Raw genomic sequence first — 19,025 nt, 5'->3', positions numbered from 1 at the left:
TTACTTGAGAAAGGGCGTACTGGCACTGGAGGGTGTGCAGAGGAGATTCACAAGGTTAATCCCAGAGCTGAAGGGGTTGGATTACGAGGAGAGGTTGAGTAGACTGGGACTGTACTCGTTGGAATTTAGAAGGATGAGGGGGGATCTTATCGAAACATTTAAAATTATGAAGGGAATAGATAGGATAGATGTGGGCAGGTTGTTTCCACTGGCGGGTGACAGCAGAACTAGGGGACATAGCCTCAAAATAAGGGGAAGTAGATTTAGGACTGAGTTTAGGAGGAACTTCGTCACCCAAAGGGTTGTGAATCTATGGAATTCCTTGCCCAGTGAAGCAGTTGAGGCTCCTTCACTACATGTTTTTAAGGTAAAGATAGATCGTTTTTTGAAGAAAAAAGGGATTAAGGGTTATGGTGTTCGGGCCGGAAAGTGGAGCCGAGTCCACAAAAGATCAGCCATGATCTCATTGAATGGCGGAGCAGGCTTGAGGGGCCAGATGGCCTACTCCTGCTCCTAGTTCTTATGTTATGTTCTTAAGAGAGGATTTAACAATCACCCCATGACATTCAATGGCATTACCATCGCTGAATCCCCCACAATCAACATCCTCGGGTTACCATTGATCAGAGACTGAACTGGACTAGCCATATTAATACTGTGGCTACCAGAGCAGGTCAAAGGCTAGGTAATCCTTTGCAAGCTTCAAACTCTTTTTGCTAGTCGCGATCATCCAGCGATACCCCTGCAACAGACAGAGACTTGAAAAAATTTAACCCAGCACTACCATCTCATGAACCCCCCAAAACTTGCCCACCATCTACAAGGCACAAGTCAGGAGTGTAATGGAATACTCTCCACTTGCCTGGATGAGTGCAGCTCCAACAACACTCAAGAAGCTTGATCCCATCCAGGACAAAGTAGCTCACTTGATTGCTCCCCCTTCCACAAACATTCAAACCCTCCACCTCTAACAAACAGTGGCATCCTTGTGTACCATCTACAAGATGCACTGCAGTAACTCACGAAGGTTCCTTACGCAGCACCTTCCAAACCCATAACCACTACCATCTAGAAGGCAAGGACAACAGAACCTAGGAACTCACCACCTGGAGGTCCTCCCCCAAGTCACTCACCACCCGACTTAGAAATATATTGCCGTTCCTTCACTGTCGTTGGGTCAAAATCCTTGACCTCCCTCCATAACAACACTGTGGTTGTACCTATACCTCAGGGACTGTAGCGGGTCAAGGAGGCAGCTCATTGCCATCTTTTTAAGGGCAACTAGAGATGAGCAATAAATGCTGTCCTCGCCAGCGACATTAACATCCTGTAAATTAATTTTTTTTTTTAAATCCTGCACAAGGCAGTGAAGGAATGAGAGATATCTCCATAAATATTTATTAAAGGTAAACAACATCAGTTTTTCCATTGCTGGGGACATTCCCAAGAGTCAAGATGTATGTTGTCAGATGAATCTTGTCAGCAGATGTATGTTGTCAGCAGATGTATCCCTTAAGCTTAAATATAGGAATCACACAATATGAAAATACAACTGCTACACCAAATTCTTACCAGCATTTTTGAAAGTAATTTTAAGAATGTGAAAATCTGTCCTAATATTACCTGTCAGAAAGTGATGTGCATTAACAACTTGCATTAATGTAAAGTCGCCGTAGTCCTAGTTGACCATAGGCAGCTTTGCACTTTGAGGGGGAGAGCTGATTGGAGGTGATTTAACCCAAGTATTAGGAACTTCAGGCAAGGGGCAAGGTTGAGAAAGCGGGTCTTCATGAATAGCCTTAGCCGGAACAGGAGTTGAACCTGTGCTGCTGGCCTCAATGTTCATCATGGAGCAACAAGGGGCAGCACGGTAGCATAGGGCAGCAAGTGGATAGCACTGTGGCTTCTCAGCGCCAGGGTCCCAGGTTCGATTCCCTGCTGGGTCACTGTCTGTGCAGAGTCTGCACGTTTTCCCCGTGTGTGCGTGTGTTTCCTCCGGGTGCTCCGGTTTCCTCCCACAGTCCAAAGACGTGCAGGTTAGGTGGATCATAAAATTGCCCTTAGTGACCAAAAGGTGTTAGGAGGGGTTATGGGGATAGGAAGTGAGGGCTTAAGTGGGTCGTGCAGACTCGATGGGCGAATGACGTCCTTCTGCACTGTATGTTCTGTTCTATCTGTACAACCAACTGAGCTAATCTGGTGTTTATATTCCAAAGAGAAAATGCTGGAAAACCTCAGCAGGTCTGGCAGCATCTGTAGGGAGAGAAAAGAGATAACGTTTCGAGTCCAGACGACCCGTTGTCAAATCTAAAAGATAGAGAAAGTGGGAAACATTTATACTGTGGTGTGAGAGAATGAAAGATGAGTCATAGCCACAGAAACCAAGGGAACATAGTGCTAATAGCCACAGAAACCAAGGGGAAAGAGTGCTAATGGCAGTCACCAGAGAGAACAAAAGGGGTGAAAGGTGTGAAAACTGATGTTTATATAGTTTTCTAACGTAGAAAAACTGCCAAGGTGATCCAGATGAGCATAAATCAAATAAAACTAAACACCAGTCAAAGGAAATATTTGATGCGGAAACCGAATGGTTTGCTGAAAGAGCTGTGTTTTAAGCAGTCTTAAAGGTAACAAGCTATTGGAAGGCAATTCCAGAGTTTGAGCTTGAAAAGACTGAGGAATGGTGACTAACTCTGGGTGGAAGCGAGTGAGATTTGTTGAATAAGAAGCCAAATTTGAAAGAATGCATGGTTTCAGGCTGGAGTTGGGGAGGAGTGTAACCGTGAAAGGATTGGATCTCCAGGGTCTCAAAACCAATGTCAGTCAGTTGAGTACATGGGTAATTTGAGCACCTCTACAAATGTCCCTTAACATTCTCTGCTCCAAGACAAACAATCCCAATTTTTCCATGTAACAGAAGTGCCTCACCTCTGGTACAATTCTCCTCAGTCTGCTCTGCACCTTCTTGAAAGCCTCGATGGCGTGCGACCCAGAATTGGATACAACATTCCAATTTGGGGCATAATTAGTGTTTTATAAAGGTTTAACAAGGCTTCCTTGCTTTTGTACTCTTATGCATCTACTTATGAAGCCAAGAATGCCACACAGCATTTTAAAGTCTCAACTTGCCCTGTCATTTGCGTACATGCCCTGTCATGTGGGATTTGCGTACAACTATCCCTACGTTCCAGCACCACCTTTAGTTTACATTGCCTCTCCTCATTCTTTTTACAGGAATGAATCACTTCATACATCTTTGCATTATCTTTCATTTGCCCAGAGTCCACCCATTTTAGCAGTCTATTCCTCCTGATGTTATTATTCTTCTCACTGTTTATGTAATTTCTGTGTATTTTGCCATCTGCAATTAAAATGATGCCTTGGACACCCAGGCCCAGGTCATTAATGTAGATCAAAAATAGCAGTGGTCTCAACAGCAATCCATGGGGAACAGAACTGCGTATTTCCTCGGAGTCTGAGGAGCAGCTGTTCACCACTACTTTCTGCCTCTTTACCAATTTTGTACCCACGGATCCATTGGCACTTTTGCAAATGTGGTACTTTATCAAATGACTTTGAAAGACCATCAACTCGACTACCCGACTACCATCTCCACCCTCTGTTACTTAGTCAAAGAATTCAATCAAGTCAAACAGGATTTGCATTTGACAAATGCAAGCTGGCTTTCATTTGTTTTTGGATATTTTTCCCAGGTGACAATCCATTTTGTCATGGTCCCGTAAAATTTTCCACCCCACCCATGTTAAGTTGATTGTCCTGTAATTGTTGGGTGTAACCCCTCCCCTTTATTAAACAGGGATGTACCATTTACAACCTTTCAATCCTCTGCACCAATTGAAAATCCATGGATAATTTGAAAATTGCGAACAGAGTCACTATAGTTTCCATCCGAACATCCTTTAGCAACTTAGGATGCATCCCCCCCAGACTGGATGAGTTTTCTGAGCTGCCCATCTTTCAGGTTTCCCTCTCAATTTTGATCCTATCTAAATTTTTATTCTCCTTTATTCTGATGTTCGCAGCCTCCTTGTTTTGAGCAAAGACAGATGCAAATTACACATCAACCCTTATCCCTGTCTCCATAAAAATATCTCCTTTCTGGTTTGAAATTGGCCCCACTCTGTTGTTTCTATGTTTAAAGGAGTTTTGGATTCCACTTTAGGTTATGCATTAATCATATACTCTCCTTGCCTCTTATTTCCTTTTTCAGGTCTATGTACTTTTGTTTTCAGCTTGGTTCTTTGCTGAATTATAAAGACACCATTCGAAGAAGCCACCTTTTTCTGTTTCATCTCTACAGCTTTACTCACCAAATCATTAAATGCACACAAATCCACATTTTCATCTGCAGAATCTTAAACTACAGAGGTATAGTGGCCCAGATCTTACATAAAAAATAACGAGCACAATTTGAGATAGAACAATTGCCATTTGTATTGAATTTGAGCTAGGCCTATTGGACTAAGATTAGAAACACGTTATTTCACTCAGGAAGAAACTTCATCACTTCAGTCTATGCTTGATTTAAATTTGGCCCTGGAAGAGAATGGAGTTCTGCTTTTAAAATTGGAATATTTTATTTACTTACATGATAGATCCGGATTCATGTGCATATTTAAATGTTAACGGGCACTTTAGCCTCTGCTGGAGGAAGACTTGAAGAAAGTAGGATCATAAGAGAAAGACAATTTGCCCATAAAACCCTAGTCAATTGGCAAGGCCAGCATTTATTGTCTAATTATCCTTGAGAAGGTGGTGGTGAGCTGTCTTCTTGAACTACTGAAGTCCTTATGGTGTAGGTTGTAGCCACCTAAGATGGACACTGGGCTACAAAATGGAGAACTGCTAAGGCTGTAGGGAAAAACAGTCTTAGCAAGGACAAGCAGTTTGCAGGAGACTAATTAGCATTCTGCACGTACAGAAACCAGTTTTTGGCCAGGTGCAGAGTTTCAGCCAAAGGTGTAAATGGCAACAAGATCTACATAGTAATGAGGTGATCCAGATCCAGACCCTGCACAATAGAAACATTTAAGTATCAATAGATACTTTTGAGTAGACGCCCAGACAGAACGGCACCACTGTATCCAACACAAAGAACCATAGGGACAGCCCACCCATCGGGGGACGACCCTCAGATTGGGGGGTTTAGAAGATATCGATTGGGAAAGGCCCAATCGATACATGGCAGGTAAAAGGCCCGCCCCGAAGGGGCACGGACTTCTAGGGACTATAAAAGTAGACCCCGCACATGGTTCGGTCTGTTTTGTCGCTCCGGCTCTGCTTTGCTGATACATCGCATCCTGACTCCAGTTCCATCACCAGCCGTTGAGCCATCAGCCATCGAACTGTAAGTGCCAATACAACGATCGCTACGTGATCCAGACCTTGCTAGATCCTGACAACTTTAAGTACCTGAGAGTTGCAGACCAAGAACGGGACGAAGGCCTTGCTCCCTGACCTTGCCTGTTCTTGTCTAGATAAGTATTTTAGTTGTTTAGTATTAGAAGTAAGTTAGTCTCTTTAGCGTATGCATGTGTATTCATTATATTTGTCTTAATAAATATCAATCGTTTGGACTTACGAATCGGTGTACAGATTTATTACTTTGAACCTGACCTTGATATACTTGTGAGGTGTCTAAATATGGCACCTGGCGACTCCTGAGCATAATTACATACACAGAGCCATAGTAGTGTTAAGCACACGGCCTTTAAACGGAGGCGTGTTAATACACTCCAGTAAAACGAGCAAGGTACATCTACAACTCTTGTTGTGGAGGGAATTTCAGGATTTTAAGCGAGCGAATATGATGGCACTGTAAAACATTTGCAAGTCAGAATGGTGTGATTTGAAGAGAAACGTGCAGGTGATAATGTTCCCATGTTTTGGTTGCACTTGTCCTTCTAGGTAGTAGGCTGTCAAAGGAGACTTGGCAAGTTGATGCATCTTATAGGTAGTACATACTGCTGCCAATGCGTCACTGGTGGAGGTAGTGGATCTATAAGGTGGTGTAAGGGGTACCAATCAAGTAAGCCACTTTGACCTCGCTAGTGTTCAGGTATTGTTCAAGTTACATGCATGCAAGTGGAGAGTATTCCATCACACTCCTGACTTCTATCTTGTAGATGGTGGACAAGCTTTGGGAAGTCAGGAGACGAGTTACTCACTGCAGAACTCCCAAGCCCTGCATTGGTCGCCCCGTTATTTATATGCTTGGTCAAAGTCAGTATTCGGTCAATGGCAATCCCTAGGATGTTGATGGTGGGGAATTCAGTGAATGTAGTGTTGTTGAATGCCTAGGTGAGATTGCTAGGTGATAAATTCCACTGGCTAGTGGGTAACAAAGAAACCAAGTCTTGACTTCTTCCAGATAGAGCTTTATTCTCAATGACATTAACTCCAACTCTATTATCACTTGTCTCCCTTTCGTATGCTTTTGAGCAATCCGTAGACAAATGGCCAAATTAACAACATAAACAAGTCAAATGAATGTGGAAATCTTTTAAGGGGGCTTGTAACCAAGAGCAAAATCACAAAGGAAATAAAATGTTGTTGGGGAGGTCAATGATGCACCCCAGCCTCTGTGATACCCTCCGGTCACAGGTCTCAAAGAGTGCCAGGGGACACCACATGCTCCCTCTCCAAGGATATCCGGCCACAAACTAGTTGCAAAATGTTTTCTCTTTATATACACCCAGTGATGTGCTTAACCAATTAACTTACAATTATAAACACACTCCTTGACTATTAACTATTTCCTACTCCAAAAGATTCCCTTCTTTGTCAAGACAAATGTCAGCATTAAGTATAACAAAGAAATAAAAAGGATTCCTTTCTCTTCCTAATTTTTTTTCCATATATTATTCAAACTTCCCTATTCCCCCTCCTTAAAAATACAAAGAAAGCAATGTCCTAAAAAATATCCTTTTTACAGCTCCTCAAATCACCAGCTGCCCATTTCAGAGAATCACCAATAATGCTTTTGAGCTCACACCTCTATTTGTGATGTGGCGATGCCGGCGTTGGACTGGGGTGAGTACAGTAAGAAGTCTTACAACACCAGGTTAAAGTCCAACAGGTTTGTTTCAAACACGAGCTTTCGGAGCGCAGCTCCTTCTTCAGGTGAATGACTCATCCACCTGAGGAAGGAGCAGTGCTCCGAAAGCTCATGTTTGAGACAAACCTGTTGGATTTTAACCTGGTGTTGTAAGACTTCTTACTGACCTCTATTTGTGAAACAATCTGACAATCGATGGCTGGTGTCAACCCATTTTAGTTTGGTTATTTCCCTGCTCTCTAACATTTGTTTTAAATTCGCAATATCTATTTGTAATCTTTTCTTGTCAACATGCTTTGTAGAATGCACAGTACCCCAAAGTGAATAAGTATTGTTCCCGAATCCTCTTATTTTTAATTTCTCCCAATACGTTCAATATGAAGGACAGTCAATCTGACGCCTTAACATGGATGCGAGTTTCTGTGACCAAGTACCTACTACGCTCACAGTTTACTACTCTCTGTAACAATTTAGCTTCCTCTGCCAAAGAACAACATTTACCTCTTTTCCCTATCAGAAATATTATAGATCCTTATGCACTTGAAAACCCATCACAGAGGTTTGCGCTAAGATGAGTCGCTATTAAAAATAACGAGGAGGCACTGGTGGGTTTAAAAGTAGACAAATCCCCAGGGTCTTAGCAGTTGTATCCCAGGCTGGTGTGGGAGATGAGGGAGGAAATTACAGGGGCTCTGACCCAAACTTTTAATTCCTCTCTGGCCGCAGAGGAGGTGCCAGAGGACTGGAGGACAGCTAACGTGGTTCCACTTATCAAGAAAGGTGGCAGAGATAAACCATGGAATTAGTGCGAGTCTCACATCAGGGGTAGGGAAACTATTGGAGAAAATTGGAAAGACAGAATCAATCTCCATTGGGAGAGGCAAGGTTTGATCAGGGACAGTCAGCATGGCTTTGTCAGAAGGAGGTCACACCTAATAAATTTAATTGGATTTTTTGAGGTGACCAGGTGTGTAGATGATGGAAGGGTAGTTAATGTAGTTTATGTGGATTTCAGCAAAGCCTTTGACAAGGTCCGACATGGGAGACCAAAGAAGATAAAATCACATGGATCCAGGGCAACGTGGCAAGCTAGATCCAAAATTAGTTTTGTAGTAGGAAACAAGGGGTGATGGAAGGGAGTATTCAATGAATAGCAGGACACTAAGAAGCTCAGAGAAACAGAGGCATCTTGAGGTGCTTGTCCACAGATCCCGGAGGTGAATAGGGTAGTTAAGGCATATAGGACAGTTGCCTTTATCAATCATGGCATGGATTATAAGAGCAGGGAGGTTATATTGGAGCTGTACAGGACTTTGGTTAGGCGACAGCTGGAGTGCTGTGTGCAGTTCTGGTCACATCGGAAGGGTGTGATTGCACAGCAGAGGGTGCAGAAGAGATTCACCAGCATGTTGCCTGGAATGAGCATTTTAGCTATGAAGAGAGGCTGGATAAGCTTGGGTTGTTTTCTTTGGTGCAGTGAAAGCGCAGAGGGGACATGATTGAGGTGCATGGACGTGGGGGGATAGAAAGCAGCTGTTCTCATTAGTTGAAGGGTCAATAACAAGGGAGATCATTTTAAGGTGAAAGGCAGGAGGTTTAGAGGGGTTTGAGGAAACAATTTTTCACCCAGAGGGTGGTGGGAATCTGGAATTCACTGCCTGGGAGGATAGTTGAGGCAGGAAACCTAACAATCTTTAAAAAAGTACTTGGATGAGCACTTAAAATGTTATAACATTCAAGATTATGGGCCAAGTGCGGGAAAGTGGGATTAGTGTAGATTTAGAGTACCCTTTTGTCAGTGTAGGCTGATTGGCTGAAGGGCCTCTTCTGTACTGTATGATTCCATGATGGGAATTTCAAGACAGAATGCTCCATTTTTAATTTTGTTGATGCTTTGTTTGCCTGGATAACCTCTTCAATCTTGGAATTGTTAATTTTAGTGCTCATTTCTAAAACATCAAAGCTGACATCTGGCCTTGTTTATTTGCCTGTGTATTGTCCAGGTCTTGCTGCATGCAGACAAGTACTGTTTCAGTTTCGGAGTCGTGAATGGTACTGAATACAGTGCAAAGTCAACAAACGTCCTCACCTCTGACCTTACATTGGGCGTGAAGATCACTGATGAAGTAGCTGAAGGTCGTCGAGCCTTGTCACTATCCTAAGGAATTCCTGGGGCTGACATGAATGGCCTCTAACAATCACAACAGTCTTTGTGTTTGGTTTGTTTCCGAAGAAGAGAGAGTTCACCCCTTCTTCGTGCCCTCCACCCCATTTTCCCATCGATTTCAATTTTGTCAGGGTTCCTTAATGCCACATTTGCTGAAATGCTGTGATCAAATGCTGCATTGATGTCAAGGGCAGTAACTCCCACATCACCTGAAATTTGGGGAATTGCCTTTTCTTAAAATCTAGAGTTTTCAATTATTTTTTCCAATTAGGTGACAATTTAGCGTGGCCAATCCACATACCCTGCACATCTTTTTAAGTTGTGGGGATGATACCCACGCAGGCACGGGGAGAATGTACAAACTCCACATGGACAGTAACCCGGGGCCGCAATCGAACCTGGGTCCTTGGGGTTGTGAGGCAGCAGTACTATCCATTGTGCCACCGCGTTGCCCTCGGGAATTGCCTTTTTTACCCAGAACAAACATGCAGCAAAATAACAGAAGAACACTAAACATGGGCCAGATTCTCTGACCCTCAGCGCCGAAATCACGCTCAGCGCGGGGGCAGAGAAATACCCAAAATGGGCTTCCACGCCAGCACGCTATTCTCCGACGACCAGAGAATCGGCGCCGGTCGCGCACGTGGCGCTGGTCGAGAGCTGTTGAAACCAACCCCGGTGGCGATTCTCCGTGCTGAAAGGGCCGAGTGCCCGCTGGCGTGGTTCACATGTGGTCCCACCCGGCGGGATCTCGGCGTTCTGGCTGCGGGGGCCGCCCTGGTGGGGGCGCGGAGGGATCAGATTCGGGGAGGGACTCCATGGTGGCCAGGCTCACGGGCTCATTCCTTGGGGGGGGGGGGGGGGGGGGGGGGGGGGCTATGCTCCACCGTGCCGGACCCCTGTAGGGCGGCACCATGTTGCGCGGGGGCCAGCGCGAAGATGGCCGCCTCGCGCATGCACGGACCTGCGGTCTGCCGCCGTGCGCCTGTGCAGCTGCGCCGCCCTAACTCCAGCGCCCCGTTGGCAGCCAGGAGCTGCGGGACACACGCTCGGACCTTGCTACCCCCCTTGAGGACGGAGAATCACCCCGGACGTCTAGGAAAATGTCTGGAGTGATTCCTGTCCGTTTTCCGGCAGGCGTGGGGCCTTAGTCCCCAGAAGGGAGAATCCCGCCCCATATCTTTGGCGATTCAGCAATATATTGTGGTTAAATAAAATACAACTTGCCTTTATTTTTTATTAGAACAGGTAAATTAATGATTGTACTTATAAGACCATTCGAAATAGGAGCAGAATTAAGCCAATCGGTCCATCGAATCTGCTCCACTATTCAATCATGGCTAATTATTCAGTATTAGCAACAAATAAAAGATGTTAAATTAATTACAGAATCACTACAGTGCAGGAGACGGCCCTTTGGCCAATCAGCCTAGGCCCATACCCCCACTCTATCCCATAACTCCACCTACCTTAGAATCTGGTGCATTAAATCGAATAACAGCAACATCACCTTTAACTTCACAGTTGACATGTGTCCTCTCTGTAAGACAGTAAATTTTGCAAAATACAAGAAACATTGAAGAAAAAAAACCTATTCTGTCCTTTAATGTGTGTAAGTCTTAGAGTTTTGAAGAATGGTGCAAAGCTTGGGGGCAGTGGTGCTCAGTGCAGCATGATCGAGCGCAGTATTTTCCCAAACAAAGATGCTTGCGCATACACCATAAACTCACCACTAGGTACTCTTATGATTTTTTGCCAAAAGTGGCCTCACACAAATTATGGACCATAATTTTCAACAACTGCGATAGATTTGTTGCAGTCATTTCTATTTAGTTTAGCACATGTTCAGTCAAACTGGATGCTCTCCTGAGTTTCCAACGGAAAGATGCCCATTGTCTCAACATCCATGAGACGAGACTGTTTTTCAGATTAGGAATTTATTACAATCATGATGTCCTTCACTCTACTTGGAATTAAATTATTAGATTGCTGTAAATATTGAGAGTTTCAAATGCCTGGAATCCAACCACTAAGTATACAGCATTCCAAGAAATTTCCTCTGAATTTGAGAAACTAATTCTGGGGTCACAAATTAAAATAAAATATTCAATATATTCACATTTTTCAATAAAATGTGAAGGAGGATGCATACATCATAAACTACAATACCACTATCTATCAACTTTTAAATGGAACATCTATATTATGTTATGTTCACACAAAGACAAGATTTAATTTAGAGTACCCAATTATTTTTTTCCAATTAAGGGGCAATTTAGCGTGGCCATCCACCTACCCTCCACATTATTGGTTTGTGGAGGCGAAACCCACGCAAACACGGGGAGAATGTGCAAATCCCACACGGACAGTGGCCCAGAGCCGGGATCGAACCTGGGACTTCAGCGCTGTGAGGCAGCAGGGCTAGCCCACTGTGCCACCGTGCTGCCCTTCTTGTTTAATACTAATAAACTGTCTTAATTCCATTAGAACAAAAAATCTGGGGGAAAGGTTTGCTGGACTATTTTTACTTGCAAAAAGCCTGAAGCTCGAAGGATGAAATTAACTGCTTGCTGACTTTCTCAGCCAGTATTTAATAGGCTGTACACTTTGGAAAGTCCTGTGGTCGTGAAAGGTACCATAGAAAAACAAGTCTTTTAAAAAATATTTCTTGTTATTCTGTTGTATTTGCATAATTGTTTTGATTCTACAAATAATGGTTTTAATGGTTTGTATGAAACTGGCCAGTTGAGGAAGTGTGATGAAACTATTGCTTAAATTTCATTGCAGAATGTTAAGCTAAAGCAAGCAATTTTCAACTCTGCGTTATGTACTGCAAAATGTATACTCTCTGATGAGAAGACTTATATGTGAGAAGAATCTTAGAAGTAAGCACAAGGAAAATAAAAATTTTAAAAGCCCATGGTAAAATAGTAATGATCTTTCTTTAAATTTGTGCACTGCATTACATCAATACACTTTTAAAAAATCACAACTAATAAGTTCTGGTCAGAACATAATTCGGCTCTGGGTTATAACCATCCAGTGTTTGCAGATGTCAGTTAACTACATTTTCCTCCCACACACACTTCCATTTTATATTGAAACACAGACCTGAACATCTGCTGCGTATCATATGAAAAATTGATTTGGGACTTTGTTCGGAGAGTTCAATATTCAGCCCTGTCAACATTCAGCCCAGGTCAGCCCATTATGAACATTGGAAAACTGCTTGCTTCTGATCCTATTGTTGAAAATACATACCCATCATAATTGAAGAAACTGTGAAATGGCGACAGGTATAACCTGTAATACAAAGAATACAGTATTTAGACACAGTACACTAAAGGCGAGACAACCTCTTGAGGAATGGTAAGTGGTTTCCACTACTGCCTCACAGCGCCAGGTTCCCAGGTTTAATTCTGGTCTTGGGTGACTGTGTGGAGTTTGCACGTTCTCCCTATGCCTGCATAAGTTTCCTCTGGGTGCTCCGGTTTCCCCCCACAGTCCAAAAATGTGCAGGTTAAGTGGGGTTACAGGGATGAGGTGGGGGAGTGTGCCTAGGTAGGGCGCTCTTTCAGAGGGTCGGTGCAGACTCGATGGGCTGAATGGCTTCCTTCTAGCAAACAAGCTAAACAAAAAGTTTGAAAACATGCGCCACCTTTATTCAATGTTTCAGGAGATTAGATTTACATGGGAATCAAGGATTACAGAGGGTCAGTGGTCAGTAACAAAGTGAGAATACCACCAATCAGATCAGCCATGATCTTATTGAACTGTGGCGCAGGACCGAGGCCAAATGGCCAACTCCTATTTCTTATTGTTGTGATCCTTTTTCAGACCTCTAAATTGTCGTTAAGATCTGGTTAGAGATCAATAACATTTTGTTTAAAGTTAGCAAACTTTTGGATTTAATACACCTACTTAAGTGAATGAATAAAGCCACATTTCACAGGTTTAAACAGTTAATTTTAAAGGTTAGAATTATAAAACAATTTACAATATCTACCGTATACTCTAACTTTCAAGGTTAATATGAGGTACGCATGAATTAACAGGCGAACTGTGGTCAAACACACCATGCTACACAATGCCAAATGCAACAAAATCAGATTTCACAGATTTCTCAATAACCCACCCAGACAGTAACATAGTCAACCAATTTCACAAACTCATCTCTCTCACAAAGATTTCCAACCTTCGCCATTGTAGAACTTGCCTTGGAATTCTCGCCAAAAGTCAAATGGACAGCTTCAAAAACTTCACAGGGTTTCAATGTGGTCTTCCGAGATTCCAGTCCCCTGGATTTCCAAGTTTACACTAGAGCACCAATTCACAAGCGCAATTTCAGCTCTTGTTTTTGTCCACTGTTTTTGTCTTTACGTGGGACTTCCTTTTTGGATTTCTCCCTGTTCGCTTGTCTGAGTACTTGCTAGCTATGACCCTCCACTCCCAATCACCTGACCTGGATTTTTGCACCTTTGCCTTCGCTTTAAGCGCAGGTATGCTGGGCCTGTCCTGAGATTGAAGAATGTAAAGATGCTGTACTGCGCATATGCAGACTGCTGAGGCCTGCACATGCATTTGAAGGCTTGCGGGAAGATAAGTTTGGATTTCATAATGTTGATTGGGTAGGCTAAGAATTCACTTTTCACAAACCCAGCTGATGAAGATGCTGTCTATTAACATAGTACGCAAGTGATCAACATAAAATATGTGAAAGATTTGACTTAGTTCAAGGAAAAATGTCTATTCCCCTCTTCAAATGTATCAAATGCATTTCTTTTTTAAAAATTTAGAGTACCCAATTATTTTTTCTTCCATTAAGGGGCAATTTAGCGTGACCAATCCACCTAACCAGCACATGTTTGGGTTGTGAGGGTGAAACCCACACAGACAGGGAGAGAATGTGCAAACTTCACACGGACAGTGATCCAGGGTCCTCAGCACCGTAGTCCCAGTGCTAACCATTGCCCCACGTGCCACTCTCATTTTCTGCTCATTCTTCAGATTTATGCTGATCAGAGATAACCCATTTCTGGCTAATAAAATATTACACAGGCAGAGCATCTCAAATCCATCTGTCTGAAAACCAGAGTTGTCGGAAAGACTTGCCCATTTTGTGCCATGCATCAACTTTAATTGAAATGAAAATTCTAAAGGACAAATTAGCTAGGCACTGCATTCGCATGTATGGCACTGGATTAGTAATCTGTTTGTCTGCTCACGTGCCTGTCAATTCCAGCATTGGGCAACCCTTGACCCGTCCAAACCCGGCTCTGACTCAAATTCTCCAAGTCCTTAATAGGTATTACCCCACTTTTTCCAACCCTAGCCAAGTGCAAGCAAAATAGAAGTTTATACAGTAAATTTCAGTACATTCATTCTCACTTAGCAACCTATTAATTTTATAGCTTTTAGAACAGTTCAGGCTGCTGCTCCTAACATTATTGAAAGGGTACTCACAGGAATTGGAATTAGACTTGGTATATCTCTTGCTTGTATACTCAACAGTTCATAGAATCGTACAATTTACTATACAGAAGGAGGCCATTTGGCCCATCGAATCTGCACAGGTCCTTGGAAAGAGCACCCTACCTAAACAGACACCTCCACCCTTTCCCCGTAACCCAATAACACCACCCAACCTTTTTGGACACTAAGGGCAATTTAGCATGTCCAGTCCACCTAACCGGCACATCTTTGGACTGTGGGAGGAAACTGGAGCACCCTGAGGAAACCCAAGCAGACACAGGAAGAACATGCAGACACCGCACACAGTGACCCAAGCCGGGAATCGAACCTGGGACCTTGGAGCTGGAAACAACTGTGCTGACCACTGTGCTACCGTGCCACCCTGTGCTACAGTGCTACTGTTCATTCAAATCTCAGATTATTTCCAGAGAATGGCAGGAGACCCACATGGTGCCAATATTTAGAAAGGGCATCAAGTCAGAATTGGGACATGCAGATTCATTAACTTAGTTGTAGCCAATTTGCTGGCATGTATCACCTGGATAGAGAAAAAGTGTTTTAACCTTTTCTGGAAAAGGTAATATTTTACCAACTAGGTTATATTTATTGGTGTATTCTTGGAATCAAAGTTTGATATTGATAATAGTAGTTCTGCATGGGAACCAGTTAATTGTGGAGTTCTTGAAATAATCTAAAAATGTCTTTAAAAATCTTTATTTGAACATGTTAACTATCCCCTTGCAATAACTTAAAACTCATCATGGGCACCACAAGAGAATTGCTTCTTCTTTCCTCCTAGGTATGATGTGGAGATGCTGGCGTTGGACTGGGGTGAGCACAGTAAGAAGTCTTACAACACCAGGTTAAAGTCCAACATATTTGTTTCACACACTAGCTTTCAGAGCACAGCTCCTTTCTCAAGTGAATAAAGAGGTATGTTCCAGAAACATAGAGACAAAGATGAAAGACAATACTTTGAATAAGAGCAAGGCTGATCTTCTCCCTCAACTTAATTTTCTCCATATCGTTTGATTCCCTTGGGAGTCCAAAATCTACTGATCTCAGCCTGGAATAGACGTAACAATTTCAGCACCCTATATCCTTTTGGATACAGAATTATGTAGATTCACAACCCTGAGTGAAGAAATGCCTCAAGTTAGTTTGAAATAGTCGACCCTTTAACCTGAAGTTATGCCTCCTTGTTTGAGGCTCTCCAGCCAGGGGATACAGCCTCTCAGTACCTACTCTATCAAGCCCTGGCAGAATCTTGTACATTTCAATTAGGTCACCTCTCATCAGAACTATTCTATTCAATCTCTCTTCTTGAACAAGTAATCATGGCAGCAAGTAATCCAGTGAACCTTCATGAATCAGCAAGAGCAGAGCACATAAAAGTAAATGCGACTTCAGTTCAAGAAGAAGCGAGAGCTGAGTAAGGCATGGGAAACAGGAGTGGAGTGGGGCATGAATAGCGGATAGGGCACAACTTCTATACCCCCTCAATCGCTGTGTTTCTTTATTCCACCCACCCACCTCCTCTCCACCCCTTCTTGAGCTCTGCTGCTCTAGCCACCTCTTTTCTGAGTCTTACTTCTACTATTCAAAGCGAGGCGGTACAGTCACACGCTAAACAGTTTCATATTGTCCCAGTCCGTTGGGGCATCTGGTAAGCGACGGTTTTGTCACTGTCTTCCCAGCCCGTGTGTGTGGATGAATTTGTCTGCGTCTGTTGGTGCAGGGAAATAGTATTGCCTTGGATAGTCACCCAGAGCTTAGCTGGGTACAGCATTCCTAATTTTACATTGTTCTTTTAAAGGGCTGCCGTAGCCCTGTTGAACTCTGCCTGGCACTGGGCCAGATCTGCCCCAATGTCTTGGTGGACCCGGAATGGGTGTCCCTCCCAGTTGCAGGATTTTGTCTGCCTCGCCTAGCTCCAGATTCTTTCCCGGTCCTGATAGCTGTGCATCTTTGCAATGGCTTTGGGCTTTGACTGGAGTGACCCGTGAGCTCTGTCTATTTCTGGGGGTTTTGGGAAGCTGTCTCAGCTCATAGGTTATGCAGCATTTGGGCCACATACTCCATGGGGTTCCTGCCCTCTGTCCCCTCCAGTAGGTCCACTATGTGGAGGTTCTGACGTCGCGACCAATTTTCCTGGTCCTTGACCTTCCCTTTTAGTGTCCCTTGTGCCAACCTTGCGAACTCTGTTTCTAATGCAGTGATCCGGTCGCTCTGATTGGTTGTGGCTTTCTTCAGCACCTCAATTGTCATGTCCTGCGACTCCAGCCGCCTCTCCGCCCTGTCACGTGCCACCTGTAAGGTGATCAGTGCCTCTGCCACAGATACCTTCCCCATGTCAACCATAATGGCCTCCTCGAGTTCTTGGAGTTCCTGCGTGAGGAATTCCCTGCATGTGCTGGTCGGATTTGGGGGGGGGAGCTCTACGTGCGGCATGGCGGCACGCCTCATTCAGATGTGGCTGGGGCATCGCTATCCCTCGTGCTCGCCGTCTCGTTGTTTTTCTCCTCCTAACCTCTGATTTAACACAGTGGGCTAAACAGCTGGCTTGTAATGCAGAACAAGGCCAGCAGCGCTGGTTCAATTCCCATACTGGCCTCCCCGAACAGGCGCCGGAATGTGGCGTCTAGGGGATTTTCACAGTAACAGGACAGCACGGTAGCATAGTGGTTAGCACAGTTGCTTCACAGCTCCAGGGTCCCAAGTTTGATCCCTGGCTTCAGTCGCTGTCCGTGCAGAATCTGCACGTTCTCCCCGTTTCTGCGTGGGTTTCCTCCGGTGCTCTGGTTTCCTCCCACAGTCCAATGATGTGCAGATTCAGTGGATTGGCCATGCTAAATTGCCCTTTGTGTCCAAAAACGTTAAGTGGGGGTTACTGGGATAGGGTAGATATATAGGCTTGAGTAGGGTGCTCTTGTAAGGGCTGGTGCAGACTCGATGGGCCGAATGGCCTCCTTCTGCACTGCAAATTCTATTATATCCCAGCTTTTATTTTTGGCTATGCCGCCTTTTCGACTTCTGGAATTGCTGCCGCTTGACATGGCTCATCTTGTTGGTGTTAGAGGAGGGTGGGGGGGTTTCTCTCGGTTTTAGTGGGTTATTTTCCATTTAAAGTGCTTGATTCCAAGTTTTCAGGAAGAGACCCACCTTTTGTCATCCGCTCACCACATCCCTATCACTGGAAGTCTTCGAGATATTAGTTCACAGAATTCTCTTCCACAGTGTGCAGTGATGGCAGGGGCATTGAATATTTTTAAGGCTGAGTTAGATAGATTCTTGATTGAGAGTCAGTCAGAGGTTTGTAGCATAGAAACAGGCCCTTCAGCCCAACTTGTCCACGCTGTCCAGTTTTTACCACTAAGCTGGTACCAATTGCCCGCATTTGGCCCATATCCCTCTGTACGCATCTTACCCATATAACTGTCTAAATGCTTTTTAAAAAGACAAAAATTGTACCCGCCTCTACTACAGCCTCTGGGTAAGGGGCCTTCTGGTTTATCCCCTGTTTATTCTCTTATTTATGCCATTACACTTTTGATCTGTAGATGATTTATGGACATGTAACTTTAATTCAAACAGAAGAAAGCAGAGCTCTGTGTCTTTAATTCAAGAAGAAACCTGTGCAGGTTTGGACTGGAGTTATAGACTGATCGGCACCAATGGACAGAGATTTGCCGGGTCTCGGGTTGATTGATTTGGCGGATGGCCAATGATGGCCCAAAAGGCTGTGCTCTTCCCAGTAACAGGTGAATGGATCTGATCCCACTGCAATGCTTTTCAGCGCTCCAAGGGTTAAGTTTGGCTTCAGTTTTGATTCTGCAGCTGGAATGAAGGGATTTGACTAATTCTCTTGAAAAAGATCTTACTTATCCTCTACAGAAGACCACTGTGAAGGCTGACTCTCTCTTCAGCAAGCCTGGGTGTCTTTCTCTTGAGACTGCAAAGGCTTGAAGTCAAACCATGAGCTGAGAGCAAGGTCTGACGTGAAATAAAGTGTCTCCACAGAAAGATATAGGCCTGAAGGCGAACCTTGAGCTGAAGGCCCAGCTTAATGAGAAATAAAGTACAGAAAGCCTGCTGCCAGTAAGTACTGTATTTGCTAACCTGTGGGGACCCTAAATGACTCTGCAAGGAATACCATTATCAGCTGTAAACCAGAGGTTTTGACCAACCAGCATGCTGTGAAGATAGTGTGCTAAAGAACCACCATTTGAAGCAAAGATCTTTTGACCTTCACACTTATTATTTTTACCCCCTTCCTCTCCTCTGTGCTTGTCTGTCATGGGTGTGGTT

At 43.9% G+C, this 19,025-nt stretch overlaps 1 protein-coding gene across 1 annotated transcript in view; it reads right to left on the bottom strand.

Annotated features, from left to right (window-relative positions):
• The window catches only part of LOC119967472 (trifunctional enzyme subunit alpha, mitochondrial-like), an 83,995-nt gene that overhangs the window by 50,859 nt on the left and 14,111 nt on the right, over window positions 1-19,025 (bottom strand). The window contains exons 2-3 of the mRNA XM_038800046.1: window positions 12,507-12,548; window positions 10,715-10,785 (exon numbers count right to left, since the gene is read on the bottom strand). Coding sequence (XP_038655974.1) covers window positions 10,715-10,785; window positions 12,507-12,548 — 113 coding nt within the window. The remainder of the gene's footprint in view (window positions 1-10,714; window positions 10,786-12,506; window positions 12,549-19,025) is intronic.

This window comes from Scyliorhinus canicula, chromosome 6 (assembly GCF_902713615.1).
Source record: "Scyliorhinus canicula chromosome 6, sScyCan1.1, whole genome shotgun sequence".
Lineage (NCBI taxonomy): Eukaryota > Metazoa > Chordata > Chondrichthyes > Carcharhiniformes > Scyliorhinidae > Scyliorhinus > Scyliorhinus canicula.
This window is presented reverse-complemented; position numbering and strand designations above follow the sequence as displayed.